The 14,951-nt window shown below is 42.4% G+C and overlaps 2 protein-coding genes across 4 annotated transcripts in view; one reads left to right on the top strand and one right to left on the bottom strand.

Moving 5' to 3' along the window:
- Tcerg1 (transcription elongation regulator 1) overlaps positions 1–1,528 on the top strand; it is a 58,665-nt gene extending 57,137 nt beyond the window's left edge. For 2 of the 3 annotated variants that reach the window (XM_034518002.2, XM_034518001.2), the window contains one exon: positions 434–1,528. In XM_034518002.2, the coding sequence (XP_034373893.1) occupies positions 434–635 (202 nt within the window). In that variant the 3' untranslated portion in view covers positions 636–1,528. Of the gene's footprint in view, positions 1–76; positions 171–433 lie in introns of all 3 variants that reach the window. The other variant, XR_004608229.2, reaches the window with a different exon arrangement.
- Positions 1,529–3,767: 2,239 nt separating this feature from the next.
- Gpr151 (G protein-coupled receptor 151) lies at positions 3,768–5,780 on the bottom strand. The gene has a single exon (XM_034518643.2). The coding sequence runs from the start codon at positions 5,520–5,522 to the stop codon at positions 4,188–4,190; it is 1,335 nt and encodes a 444-aa protein (XP_034374534.2). The 5' UTR covers positions 5,523–5,780; the 3' UTR covers positions 3,768–4,187.
- Positions 5,781–14,951: the final 9,171 nt, after the last annotated feature.

The following is a 14,951-nucleotide window of genomic DNA, read 5'->3' as shown; positions in this document are numbered from 1 at the left end:
AGGATCCTTAATGTTTTGCATCAGCTTGGGCTTTTAAATTAGATGTGAAGTAAGACTTCTTTCTACATTTTTATAGTTAATTTAGTGAAAGATGTGAAAGTGAAAGCTTGTGAAAGATGCTGGGATTGGCAGCCCCGCAGACTGAAGTCCTCTGTTCATCCACAGAACAGGTACAGCACGGGCAAGATTTACCTACCCACCCTCAGCCCTGATCTGGAGGGACCACCAGTAGGGGTGGGAGGGTAATTCAGCTTCTGAGGCCCTTTCACTCCCTGGAGTCTTGCTGAGGCGATGTACAAAGGTGACTGCTGCAGTGAAATTTTTCTTTAAAAAAGTGGAAACACAATTAGGAACTAGATGGACATTTCCAGCTCATTTCTGAAAGACCGGCGAACAGCAGTCAGTGATTCTTGTGCTTTTTTTCTTATTTCAGATCCAAAAAGCTAATCCAAGAATCTGATCAGCACCTGAAAGATGTAGAAAAAATTTTGCAGAATGACAAACGGTATCTAGTACTGGACTGTGTACCAGAGGAGAGGAGGAAACTAATCGTGGCGTATGTCGATGACCTGGATCGCCGAGGTCCACCTCCACCTCCCACAGCATCAGAGCCCACGAGACGATCAACAAAATAATTCTAAATACCCTCCACAGGCTCGCTGTTAATTGAAAATGCTTGCATGAGCCAAATTTTCAGGTTTTTACATATATATGTGCATTAGTCAACCTATTGCAAAACCACCTTACGAACAGAAGAAGCAATTGTGGGGCAGTCTCTGAACAGAACACTTTGAAAATATTTAATGCTTTTCTTTGTGTGGCATGACTGACATACATACTCAAATATAGGCTGTCTCTAGTAAATTTAAAATCTTGAAGCTAAAAATTATCCTTTTATAAGATGTGGAAGCCAGTGACTTGGTGATGTTCTTACTAGCAGTGTTACTCAGCAAGACAGGAGAATCTGTGGTAGGAGCTTGGATATACCACAGACTCCAGGAAAACTGAAGTTGGAGTTTGGTTTTGATTTTGTTTTTAAGCGGGTAAAAGAGAAAACACTGAATTCAATTCTTCCAGAGACTATGAATATTATAACGGACATGCGTTTATCCTTTGTCTCTAAAGAACCGTTTAGTTGTATTTGTTCACGTACGTGCTCTGATTCTTCCCCCTTGAGTTATAGGCCAAGTCTTGTTTACCCCAGGAGAAGATGTATTTAGTAATTTCTTCTCAGGTATGAACCACATTCATAACTAACATGTTGGCCAGAATGGAATCCTGGTTTAAACATTCTTTATTCTCCACTGAATGAGCTCTACCAATATTCTCAATTAGACAACAAAACTCCCTTTCTGGGTGTCCCTGTAAACTACTCCTGTTTGAATGTTTGAACTTTTGTTTCTAAAAAGTTTAATTTTAAGATGTTTGAATGTTGAATTTATGTATTTGAATTACAATAAACCAACCCTTTTATATATGTGGATTGTAAATGATTATTGTTACACAATATATTTTTAAAAAACTCTTAGACCCGTTTTTTTGTTCGTTTGTTTGTTTGCTTGTTTGGTTCATTGGTTTTGTTTTTGAAAAGAAGCATGTGATATTTGAGACAACTAAATCTTAGGATATAGTTTTTAAAGACTTGACTATAATATTGTATTTCTAATATAAAAGACAAGAAATTTTGTAGAAAGCCTATTCTCCCTTTCTTTTGTGTGCCTGTATGCGCGTTTATGTTTATATGTGTGTATAGTCAGAGTCTTTTAATGCTACTTGTTACCTAGCAGAGAATATTATAATTCTTTTGTTTTCTTATTTCTGTCTTTCTCACATATCAAAAGTTTGGGCGTTTTGGACATCCTTTCTACCTGTCATATGTCACGCCATGAACTTACCTCTGATGCTCAGTTAAGTCTTCTGGCTTTACACCCCTCCCCAGAATGTGGGGTGTGAGTGTGTATAACTTTTATGTTGTTCTCACAGATTGCCCATAGCCAAGTGCCACATAAATAAGGCATGTAAACCAGTGTTAGTTATCTTCCCCATTGTCTGCAACCCATTATGATGGCAACAGAGCCTAGAAAGGAATACCAGCTGACCTGTATTTGTTACACATAATATTCATATCCATGCTACATTTGAATAAATCTATTAAGTGTCATAGAAATTACATGACATGTTCAGGACTGTTATTAATGGAGCAGACTAGGGTTGAAAGTGTGAAAGTTGTAAACATTATTTGTATCCTCCCACCCCAACTCAGAAATTTACTTTTATAAAGTAAAATTGGAAGCTTTCTGATCTCCCTTTTATTCTGAGTTCCACATGGTAGTGTCTGCACACTCGCTGCATCCTGTCATAGTAGAAAAAGAGTGCAGAAAGTTGAGATCTCTTTCCTGCTTTGACATTAGTTGTCTGTGGGATTGTTTAGAAGTGAGTCAACTTTTCCTTTGTGGATTTTTAAGGAGATCGACGAGACTCTGATGTTCTTAATGAATGATTAGTTATAATATAGTGTTCCAGTATCTGCAGCTTACCCAGAAACCTGGACATTGTCATTAGACCACCTCATAAAGCCCTCTTGTTCTGAGCTATGGTTTTGAGATGATATTTCCGGATACAAGCAGCATTAAGTCTAATCAGAAATAAAGCATTGATTTTATTTCTTTACAAGAGGTCATATACTTGAAGCTTACACTGTACTTGCTGTATGTGTATATAAAACAAAAGCTTGCTTCCTCTGATTTTCATTTTCAGTGGCAACCCTTCATGTAACTGGATTCAACAAAGCAGTTATTTTGGATTCTTGGGCTAAACTATTTAGTTGAATATGAGATCTTCAAATGCAATTTCTAGCAAAACAAGTGAAAAAGAAGAAAGCCACAATCTTTTACAGTACAATAATTCCAAGACCGAACATTATAAGTGGCGGTTCTTCGTACTGTACAGAGTCGTCTCCAGTCTTCTACATTGCTTATAGGCATTTTGTTATAGGCATTTTTCTTACTGAGCAGTAGAAATCCCCAGAATACCATTAATGAAACAGTTAAGACTCATGAGTGTATATAATGCCTTTTATGTTCAGAGGGGAGAGACATGCATGGTCACATTTTACTGGGCATGCTGCATTCTATAAAATTTTCCACATCTAGGAACTCAAAAATGTTTTTATTTATTGCTGTTGGCTCTGTATTGCCCTTGTGATTATTCTGTTCTTACCTAAATCCCGTTTTAGCCGTCTGCTGGTTTTTCTCTTTGTTGTGTATGTGCTTTTCTACACTTTGTTATGTTTGATTGGTTTACACTGGTAATATTTTAAAGTTGAGGGTTCAAGTTTGATACAAGAAAATCCCCCAGCATTCCCCTTTATGATTGCCTTTAATCAATAGTTAATACATGTATCATTAGCTTTCACTTATAGTCTGTCTTGAGAGACAACAGAGATCAAGGAGAATACATTTCAGCTTGTAGGAGGATACTCTTATTTTGGAAGATAAGGGATGTTTGTAGTTCTCCATTACAATATAGAATGTCATGTTAGGTTAGTAATATTCTGAGATGTTGAATAAAAAAACCCATCCAGGTGGATTTTTAAAGACTTAAACAGCTTTTGGGCTGTTACGGAAGATTTGAATTTACCCAAACTTGGCCCCCATATAACTATGCTTTGAAATTAGTGCAGAATAGAAGAAAGTATTCACTGTTTTGTAAATTTTACTCAGGAAAATTATACGACCTTTTTGTTAAGTAAGTTAACATTTATTAAGCAAGTTAAGAGAACTTACATGTGAAATTTACAGTTTTAAAGAGTCAAAGGAGATGTAGATTTTGAGCTATGCTTAGGTGAAGTATAACTTGCTGGTACATTGAGGGTAGCAGTTTCAGGAGGAAACAGAGTACATGGGCCCAGTCTGATAAACTACTCCAGCCAGTGCAGTACAAAGACTGTGAGCCCTGTAATCACTTTGAAATAGTTTTCTTTACATAACACTTCGATTAATTTCTTTAGACAGAGATTAATTCTGAAGCATAATTAACTACATGCCATTCTATTTACCAGATTCTATAGTTTGAAAACAGAAAGAAATCTGCAATTTCTAATGACAATTTACTTCACTAATATTGCCAAGCTGCAGTACAAGTAAATACAATAATGACAATTTGCTCTCCTTTGAAACTTAAGTCTGTTAATTGCAGCCCTCTGTCTCTTGGCCTTGGCGTTCCCAGGGTATAGGGTCATTGTCTTGTGCCAAAGGGACAGCATCCCTTTCGTGCCAAAACTGCTCGACATCAGGGAGGATGGGAACCACCACTTTATCAGTTCTCTCTTTGCCGGAGTCAGGAGAGCCACGTCCGTCTGTGTCTAGAATGCATGTTTGGGTCTCTGGAGATGGAGCCTTACCAGGAAGGGCCTCCGTGTTTCCAGCTGGTACCTCTTGAACCTCTGAAGTAGCTGCAGGCTTTCTAGTTACCCATTTCCATATGTCTTTCAAGCCTGCCTTGAACTCTTCAGACATCAATAGAAAAATGAGAGGGTTTGCTGTGGAGATGGAAAACATCAGGACTTGAGACAGGGCTATAAAACCCTGTGGTGGCATTGGACCTCCAGCCTTCAGATGCCATACCCACAGCCAGGCTATCCATTCAGGGAGCCACAGAAGAGCGGAGGTGGCTGCAGTGCTTAGCAGCGTCACTGTGAGCTGCTTTGAACGCATCTGGTTTCCCAGATTCTGAGTTTTTGTACATCGTTTTTTACATTGGTCATAAGCTCGCCAGAAATAAAAGCCAGCTAGAAGTAAAGGAAGGCAAAACACCAGCAAAGGATAGAGCTTACCGAACATTGCCATGAATTCTTCTGCCACAGCTGGTACATCCATGAGGCACATTTCCACACCTGCGTGATGTCTGGTGGTGCTAAAAAACCATTCTGGCAGGGGAAGTAGGCTGGCTACAACCCAGATGGCCACCAGCACTGACCAGATGGTACAGTTCTGGATACTCACTTGCTTGGCTGGGTCACTCGCATACATGAAGCATGCTTTGGCTACCACAACAAATGTCAAGCTCTTGGCTGCCATGCACATATGGATGAACCAGTCAGAAGACTTGCAGACAAACCAGCCCAGATCCCAAACACCTTTGGAGTATGCTGTAGCCCGGACAGGTGCAGACAAGAGCAGGAGAGAGATGTCAGCCAGGCTGAGATTCAGAATCAGGGAGTGGATCATGGATGGCTTTCTTTTCCAAACACCATGAAGAAGAATGCCAATCACACATAGGTTTCCCACGAGGCCCACCAGGCACACAGCCATCAAGAGAGATGGAATGATGGTCCTCCAGTCCTTGGAGTCAGATGGCAGGTAACCTCCTGCAAAGTGGAGGTGAGCGAGCGACTCATTCATGTTGCTGGAATTGGAGTCAGCAAACACAGAGGCCAGCATTGCCTTTTCCATCCAGCTCCTCCCTGCAGATGTTAGCTTCTTGTTTAGGTTGGTCTTTCTTTCTCTCTGGCTCTTTTGCATAAAAAAAATCCTCTGTTGTCATCCACACTGAAGACACCTCTGGACCCTCTCTTCACTAGTTAGCGGACAGTGGGAAGTTGGCTACTGAGCTTTTGCTGCACACAGTATACCTGTGAGTGCGGAATGGCAGGCAGCAGGAGTGTGTTGATATGGCTCATTAGCAAGTCTAACACTAAGTACCAGCCCCATAAAGTGATAACACATTCCCATAAATGATAAATGAGGAGAAACAAGTCAGTAGGGATGGTCCCCTGGGGTGAGGGCAGGCAGGGAGGGGAGGATTGTTGCCAGTCATTTCTAAAATCTTGACTGGATTTCTAAGTACAGACCAGTCTAATTCAGTAGACTACAGCTAATTCAAGTTCTTTGCATTTTTACATGCATCAGGATCTCCTAGCTTAATGTAGTCTGTGTAGATGGGGCCCAAGACACTGTTCTCCAAGCTCCCATAGGGTGCCGCTGCCACTGCTACTGGGAAACCACGATTTAAGAACCAGTGCTCTGTCTGTTCTCTTTGCAGACAGGAGCATTCCTCTTCCCAACCCTCACTACCACACCAGTTCCATGAACAACTGGCTGATAGCGAGCACAGCTGGATAGTGAAAAGGTTGAAGAGTATTTCTTAAATCCAATTATGAATGACTTAAGTTTATTGTGAATTTTCTCCAGGTACTCTTGGAATTCTGAACTGGCTTATATACTAATAAGAGTTCAGTGAATGGTGGTGATGAGGCCAAATGATAGATAAAACTTTTCAGAATTTTTGTGCTGAAGACATTTAAGAGATTTGAAAGAAAATACCATCTTAAAATTGAAAAGCCAGCAAGTGCCACAGCTGATAAAAAGCTATTGCTTTGCAAGCCCTAATGACTTGAGATTGACTCCCTAGAGTTGTCATCTCCACAGGCACCATGACACATATCTTTCTTCCCACTACACACACACACACACACACACACACACACACACACACACACAGTATAAAATACAATAACAAAAAGGTTAGGAGAAGAGCAACTCAGATGAAGTGGAATTTCTCAGGCCGAGTGGACATGGGCAGGGATTAGAAAAGCCAGCATCCCTGAGAATTGAATAACCAGCAGAGGGTACAATTTATCCTGAGACTGATTTACCTGGAATGTCCAAGGCCTAAAGGGCAGAGGCAGGCGGGAGCAGGAAGAACTGTCCCGCTTGATAGTGACTGATGATATGCTTCTGATGTGGCAATCAGGGTGGCCAGCTGGTGAGGCACACCTCTAGGTCCTTGTACTAATTCTGCAGTTTTTCCCAGAGACGGAAGAGGAGGGCTCATTAAAAACTCTGGAAGCCACGGTCATGCCTGCAGGCAAACACCCACATATGTAAAATATAATCAATTAAAAAAAGAGAAAAAGAAAACAAAGAAAGAAAAGAAACAAACAAACAAACAAACAAACAAACAAACCTGAGTTGATGCTCAACCGTAGCGCTGCCCGGAGAGCTGGCCATGGTGCTGGACCTTGATTTCTGCTTCTTTCCCTTAGATATGGAAGGTGGACTTTGGTCCTAAGGACTAGTAATGGAAAGATCCTTTGAGCTATAAGACACAATGGGCCTTCTTTTGGAAATGAGAATATTCTAAAATTGTATTGGGATTTCTGGGCAATTAAATGTACCAATTTACCTTTGCTTGTATATTCAGAACATGTTAATTTAATGCGAATAATACCTCGGCTTTTGTTTTTCTTTTTTGTTTTGTTGTTTCTTTGCTTGATGTTGAAACAGGGTCTCGCTGTTTCACCCTGACTTTCCTGGTGATGTGTGCCTCACCAGCTGGCCACCCTGATTGCCACATCAGAAGCATATCATCAGTCACACTCAATCAAGACAGCTCTTCCTGCTCCCGCCTGCCACCGCCCTTTAGGCCTTGGACATTCTAGGTAAATCAGTCTCAGGATAAATTGTACTCTCTGCTGGTTATTTCAAGTGCTGGGATTAAAGTGGAATGCCACCACACCTGGCTTTTTTTATTTTTATTTTTTAAGAAAACAGTTATTGGGATGGAGATAAGGTAAAGATCAGATTTCCATGCTCTTAGATGGCTGAGCAGCCCCAGGCTGGAGGTGCATTTTATTCTGAAGTGGTATGAGGTAGGAGCAGGAAGACCTAGAAGGCAGGGAGTTTGGCAGACAGGATGCCTGGCTTTTCTGGCTTAACAAAAAGTACTTTTCTGGTCTCCTTCTACCTCATGTTCAGGTCCTAACTTGTAGCTGCCACCCTCAGATTATCTCATCTGGGTCCCGTGCAACTTTTCCATGACCTACAACAATGTTGCTGAGTGTGGGGAGCCGACAGAAGGCGGCTATCATCCTTGCAGCCATCTTGAGCCATATACCCTGACAAGAGACTTGATTACAACAGCCTACAACAGCTGAGCACACTCTGATAACATCTTGTTTTAGATACCCAGGATTTTCCCTTGGGTGTGTGAGACTTAAAAATGTGTGACTTAAGGGTGTGACTTAGAGATCAGATTTAGAGACAAGACCTAAGGGCATGACTTAAAAGCGTGACTTAAAGGCGTGGCTTAGAAGCGAGACATATAAAAGGCAAGAGGCAGACAGAAGAAATTATTATTAAGTATCAGGCACTTCGAGTAGGCATTTGAGACTCGAGACAGGCAACTATTACTAGACACTTAGACACTTGGAAGAAGTAACTTGGAACTGGGAAAGAGACTAGCAATTTAGGACTGGGATTAGGACCTGAGATTTGGTATTAGGAACTAGGGACCTGAGACTTGGTACTAGGAACAAGGGACTTGGAGAGAAGAAGAGAGACTGAAGAATAAACGGGATTGAATCACATTCTGGTCTCCATTGTTCTCATCCGTCCTTACTCTCTCTCTCTTGCTGAACCCCAACCGGCAGACTGGAGCAGCTTGGGGCAGCTCAGGCTCTAACAACTTAGCCCTCAAGGCTTTTGGCAGTGTGGGTTCCAACATTGGTAGAGTGGTCTGAGACATTTTGGCCCCCAAATGTGGGGCAGAGTGGTTCGTAACAGCTGAGAGGTACCCTTGAAAATTGTGAAGTGGTGGTAAAATAATGAAAAATCTGTGCTCTCAGACACAAGTGTCCTGTTTTTGTATTTGTATTCTTACACAAATTCTGGCATTTGGAGGTCAATCTAATTATTAAAAGAATCTACTTCCAGGGCAATGAGGTGCCACACATCTGGAATGCTAGCACTCTGAGGTCTGAAGCAGGAGGACTGCAAGTTCAAGGTTAGCTTGGGCTAGATAGTGAAATCTTGTTATTTTTGACATTGAATTTAAAATTGAACAACATTTATTAAAATAAAAAACACATTTTTTTCTCACAGTTCTTTTGTTAGCTTTCCCCCTACTCATAGTGCCTCCTTTCAAATCTGAGCCCTTTTAACTGAAAGGAATTACATCATCAAATGGGCAAGAATAACCAATCTGTACATGTCTGGAATAGGTATGGGGAGGAAAGCTTCCTGTCATGTGCTTCATTCAACAGGACTCCATGCAGACCTCATTCCATGTGCATGCCTGTCATTTCTGTTGTTACTGAGGATTTCACCCTGTGTATGTCTGTATGATATGCATGTATGTATGTATGATGTGTTTGTATGATATGTGTGCATATGTATGTGATGTATGTATATGTGTGTGGTATGTGTGTGTGATGTGTGTGTGTGATGTGTGTGTGTGATGTGTATGTGTGAGATGTGTGTGTGTGTGTGATATGTCTGAGCATGCCTTGCCACAAGTGTGAAGTTGAGAGGGTAACTTGGTGGAGTTCTCACCTTTCACATTAATGTGGCTTCTATGGATTAAACACAGGTTTTCAGGCTTGTGCAGTGAGCACTTTACTCACTGAGACATCTCACCATCTTAAAAAATATCTTTATTTGTATTTTAAAGTAAATTTCAAACTGTATTTTAATTTTTAATTTTTACTTAGTGTGGTGGTGGGTACCGAGTCCTATGGAGCATGCGTGAAGGCTAGAGGACAACTTCCTGAAGTTGGCTCTCTACTTTTATCTTTATGTGGGTTCTGGGGGTCAGACTGAGGTTGCAGAGGCTCAGGCTGTAGCTGACCCAGCTTGCCAGCCCTGATAGCAAGCTCTTGTCTTGAAAACAAACACACACACACACACACACACACACACACACACACACACACACAATCACAAAAACCCATTGATATTACTCTGTTGTATAGTAACTGTTGTCACACTTTGCTTTGAGTTATAGTGTGCATATCCAGTCATTAAATTGTATAATTCCAGATTTAGTGATGTTACATTCTCCTATTCTTCCTAGCTAGAGTGGCCAGCCTGTGTGATGATCTCTTCAACAAACTAGAGCTGTTTCCATGGTTACAAAACCCTGTGGGGCACATGGCATCTTGACACACATTTCTAGCATCCCTAGACATAACTAGCTCAAAGCATTGAGTGTTCTCTACCTTGGTTTCTTGGTGGCATAGGAAGGGCATTTGAGACTGACTTCGCATCCCATGTATGACTGATAGATACCATTGGTGTTGTAAAGATCATGGATATCAATTGGTGAGGTTTCTCAGTGCCTCCAAATAGCCCTAAATCCTACACCCAAGGAGGGTTCTGCCATCTCTGCCTGTGGCCACCTCATGAATATATTTTTTTCAGAACTGTTTTTACTGATTGGCATTCCTTCGCAAAGGTGATATTGTTTTTCAACATTGCCAATAACAAAATGTACCAGGGGGAAATAAATCAGAGAACAGCTACTCTGATGGAGAAGGAGAACTGTAGAAACTCATGCTCAATGTTTCTACCCGGGAACGAAGTGCCAAACCCTCTTTCTGCTGAGTACAATGAAACAAAGCATGTTTTGAAATACCTTGCCTCGGCTATACAGCTGTTCACTGAAACGGACAAGAGTCTGACAGTTTCACCAAATCCTTCTACTGTGTGCAGTATTCTATCCCCCTGCAACTGAGAAACAGAAACAGCTCCAATTTTTATTTAGTAACTTTTCAATTAGAGGAGGTGGTAATAAGCATTAAGAAGAGGAGGAGGAGGAGGAGGAGGAAGAGGAGGAGGAGAAGGAAGAGGAGGAGGGAGAGGGGAGAAGCTGAGGTGCCTCAGACCTGACGACCTGCTTATAGTTGCAAAACTGCTTAGTTGCTGAACTGAGACCAGTTTTTCTTGCCCAGATAAAATTTGCAGATGTGTGGGTATGGGGGGGGGGAGGGAGGAGGGGTCTAGAGAACTTGAAGCAGGTGTGTATGTGGAACTCTTGCCCCTGTTTTTAAAGTCCCACTCATCTACTGTTGCAGCCCCGAAGTCCTTCTGTGAAACTCTAATGGGCCGAATGAATCATAGAATCTGGAAAAGCAGCTGGGTCTGGTCGTACAAGCCTAGAATCCCAACACTTAGGAGCCTGAGGCAGAAGTTCTATCGTGAGCTAGATGAGACCCGTCTCAAAAAGAAATGTTTTAAAGATACAATACAAAGGAAACACAGTTTTAAATGCTTAGAAACAGGACAGTACCTGGGTCTATCCGAAGAGGCTCTGTGGGAAAGGTGAGATATGCTGCCATCCTGATCTCCATTTGCATATTTTCAAATACATTTTACCCCTGTCTATGATTTTGGAGGGCTGGAAGTGGCAGGGTCAGTGACACAGCTCAGCTGTCACCCACAATCCTGACGGGTTCCTTGAACCAATGACCCTGACCCAGGTAAGACCAGATCCTTAGCTTCCATGCAGAAGGAAATTTCAGGCCACGCTGGTAGGAAGCAGATCTGAAGGTTATTAAAAGACACTTTGAAATAGAGCTTTGAAGCACAGGGCTTCAGGAAATGAAGACTCCTGGGGAGAAAACAAAACATAGTTGAGAACATGAGTGTGGGCTTCTCAGACAGTGGCACCTAGCTGTCTTTATAAGAGACCATTTTGGAGAGTTTGAAGTTATCTTCAAAAGGTTGCTGAGGAAACTAAAATAGGCCACACGTCACTCCCTGAAGGCCACCAGACATGAATGCAATTGGTAAGGTAAAACTCTAGATCACAGGGAAGCAGGGTAGTTGGGTGGCTTTACTGTCAACAGTCATCATGTTGCTTGTGGGTTAGGAGGGGCTAGTTTTATGCCAACACGACATAGGATAGTGTTATTTTGGAAGAGGGAGCCTCAACTGAGAAAATGTCCCCACTAAATTGGCTTCTGGGCAAACTGCTGGTGCATTTCCATCATTGATGGTTGATATAGATGGGCCTATCCCACCATGGGTGGTGCCACCTCTGGGCAGGTGGTCCTGGATGACATAAGAAAGCAAGCTGAGCAAGCCATGGGGAGCAAAACAGTAAGCAGCACTCCTCCATGGCCTCTGCTTTTAGCGCCTGTCTCCAGGTTCCTGCCTCCAGGTTCCTGCTCTGACTTCCCTTAGTGATGGAGTGTGACCCCAGGTTGTACAATGAATTAAACTTTTTCCTTCAAAAGTTGATTTTGGTCATGATGCTTTATTTATTGCAGCAATAGAAAAACTGCAGGGCCCTTTTTTTGATTAGTGTGGGAGGGCGTAGGCCACTGTGGGTGATGCCATCCCCAAGGCTGGTGGTCCTGGGTTGTATATGAGAACAGGTTGAGCAAGCCAGTAGGCAGCACTCCTCCATGGCTTCTGCATCAGCTCCGGCCTCCTGGTTGTTCCTGCCCTTTTGTTTTTCTCAGTGGACTGTGTAAGTCAAATAAACTCTTTGCTCTCCAAGTTGCTTTCTTTTGGTCAAGGTGTTTCATCATAGATCAGAGCATAGAGATAGGATAGAAATTGGTGCCAGGTTAGTGGATATTACTGTGACAGACCTGACCATGTTGGTTTTGGGGAAGATTTGTGGAAAAACTTTGGAACTTTGGGCTTGAGTTGCCCTTGAGGGTTTAAAGCTTGGTGAGTTTTTCTGTGGGAACTTGAAAGATATGAATGTTGAGAGCAATGCAGACAATAGATACCCTGCTTGTGAAGTTCCAGACAGAAGTTTGAGGGTCACGTAAAGACTCTTCTTGGGGCTGTTGGCTCTTTTGAGTTGAGAATCAGTGGCTCTGGTTAGCTGGGGCTAAAGAATCTGCTGTGATTAACGAGAGGTCCCAGAAGCATTGAAGGAAAGCCTTTATTTTACTGGGACTATTGATGCTGGTCAGCTGGAGCTAAGAAATTAACAATAATTAAGAAGAAACCATCATCACTGAGGCATAGTCTGGGAAGAATTTCCTCAGAGTTGGCTTACAGCTGTGTCCCATAGGTGGTCAAGGTTGTAGCTTGCACTGGCATATGAACTTGGGAGTGTAAGAGTCACCCAGTTGGTATCTGTTTCGAAAGCATAAAAAGCAGATGAGGCTCGGCACTGTGAGAGGCCAGGGTAAGCCATTGGAGGAGGTGCAGCCTCAGTAGAAGTTGAAGGCTCAGGATTCAAGGGGCTGTAGAGAAAAGCTGAAACTTGATACCATCAAGACCCCCAGCATTTTTAGAGATGCCAGTACCCTGGGATAACTACCCAGAACAGCAGCAGTGGTGGAGCGGAGCCTGCCACAGCCTGAAAGACAAGCCCTGTGTGGGGCAGAGGGTGGAGCCAGAGAAGTGATTCATGCCCTTTGAGGAGCCCAGAAGATCATGAATGAATCCCAGATATTGGACATTGAGTTAATTTATACTGTGTGTATTGCTTTAATTTTGACTCTGCCCTGGTTCTTCCTTCTTGAAGTGGGAACGTATTTTTGATCTTATAGGAGTACACAGTTAAGAGGCTTTAAACTTTTAAAAAAAGAGATTCGGGAGTTTTACAGAGACTTTGGATTTGAAAAGAAACTGGATATTTTTAAAGAGACAACTTTTAAAGTGTTTGGCTTTGTCCAGCTGGGACTTTTTATGTTTGTAAAGCGTTCTATATCATGGTGTCTTTATTGACATGTGATGGTGATGAACGAGAGGACAGGTTGTGTCTTAACAATGATGTGTCTGTGAGTTAGGTTGACTTGACAAGGGGTTAGTTGTGTTGGCTAGTTTTATGTCATATATTCTGAGACAGGGTTTCCCTGTGTGTAACCCTGGCTGTCCTGGAATTCACTCTGTAGACCAGGCTGACCTCCAGCTTAGAGATCCACCTGCCTCTGCCTCCCAGGTGCTGGGATTGAAGGCAGACACCATCACTGCCTGACCAGCATTTTCTTAAAATGAGTGATTAATGGGGGAAAGCTGGGTTCATTGTGGGTGGGGCCACTCTCGGCTGGTGGTCCTGGATTCTGTAAGAAAACAGGCTGAGCAAGCCAGTAAGCAGTACCCTCCATGGCCTCTGCACCAGCTCCTGACTTCAGACTCCTGCTCAGTTTGAGTTCCTTCCTGGCTTCCCTCCAAGGGCTGTGAGGATGGATCTGTTCATCAACTTAGCCTGTTTCCTCTCCAAGTTGCTGTTGGAGGTGGTTCATCGCAGCAGTGATAACTCTATCTCAGTCAGGCCTGGTTCACTGCTATTTTAACAATTGACACATAAAATGACTTTTACTGCCGTGGTGTCAACGACCTTCACAGCAAATGTACTTAATCATGCTGGGATTCTTGCTTCTTAGCTGATGGCTCAGACAGACTGGTGAAGGTTCCTTTTTTTCCTCATGTCCTTATAATTTTCTCTCCTTTCTATCTTGTTTTAATAGAATTGTAAAAAAGTTTCTTTTTTCTTCCTACTATGTCATAGGTGACTTTTTTTTTTTTTTTTAGATAGGTAGCCTCAAATTTGCTATATAGCTGAGGGTTACCTTGAACTGTTCGGTCTCCTATCTCCTCCCAAGTACTGGGAAAACAGGTGTGAACCACCACACTCAGCATAAGTGTCTTTTTATGCTGTTCATATTGACATACATTTTTTTTTTTAAAAGGGCCAGTGTTCTCTTTCCTAAATGTGAGGGACAAGAGGTGGGAAGATGGGTGTATTCTTTAAGCATCTCACGTTACTGATGGAAGCCAAACCATCCACAGCAGCTCTGGGTATATTTCTTGGACAGAAATAGCAATTGTTTTGTTTTAGAAGGCAGCATCTTGGGGCCAAAACAGCAAATGATGTTAAGACATCAATGCCTCGACATTAAAAGCTTGCGGTAGCTCTTCTTTCCTCCTTGTCACAATCTCAATGATTCTGCCCTTTCTAAAGACGGAGGAATATAAAAGGTAGCGGTGAACCAGTAGGGCGTGCAGCCTGAGGTTCTTGGCAGGACTCAAGTAGCATTTTCCTCTTTATTTTTCCCAGTTTCCATCCACTGTTACTGTGTTCAAGTAATTACACAATCGACCGGCATCCTAGAGAGCGCTGCAGTGGAGCCTGAGCCTGAGATTAGTGAACGGCGCCCCCTTGTGACAATTTAAAATACTACTGCCGAGCTGGGACAGATGGCA

Source organism: Arvicanthis niloticus, chromosome 14 (assembly GCF_011762505.2).
Source record: "Arvicanthis niloticus isolate mArvNil1 chromosome 14, mArvNil1.pat.X, whole genome shotgun sequence".
NCBI classification, from domain to species: domain Eukaryota; kingdom Metazoa; phylum Chordata; class Mammalia; order Rodentia; family Muridae; genus Arvicanthis; species Arvicanthis niloticus.
The sequence above is the reverse complement of the archived record's forward strand: the minus strand, read 5'-3'. Positions and strand labels throughout refer to the sequence as shown.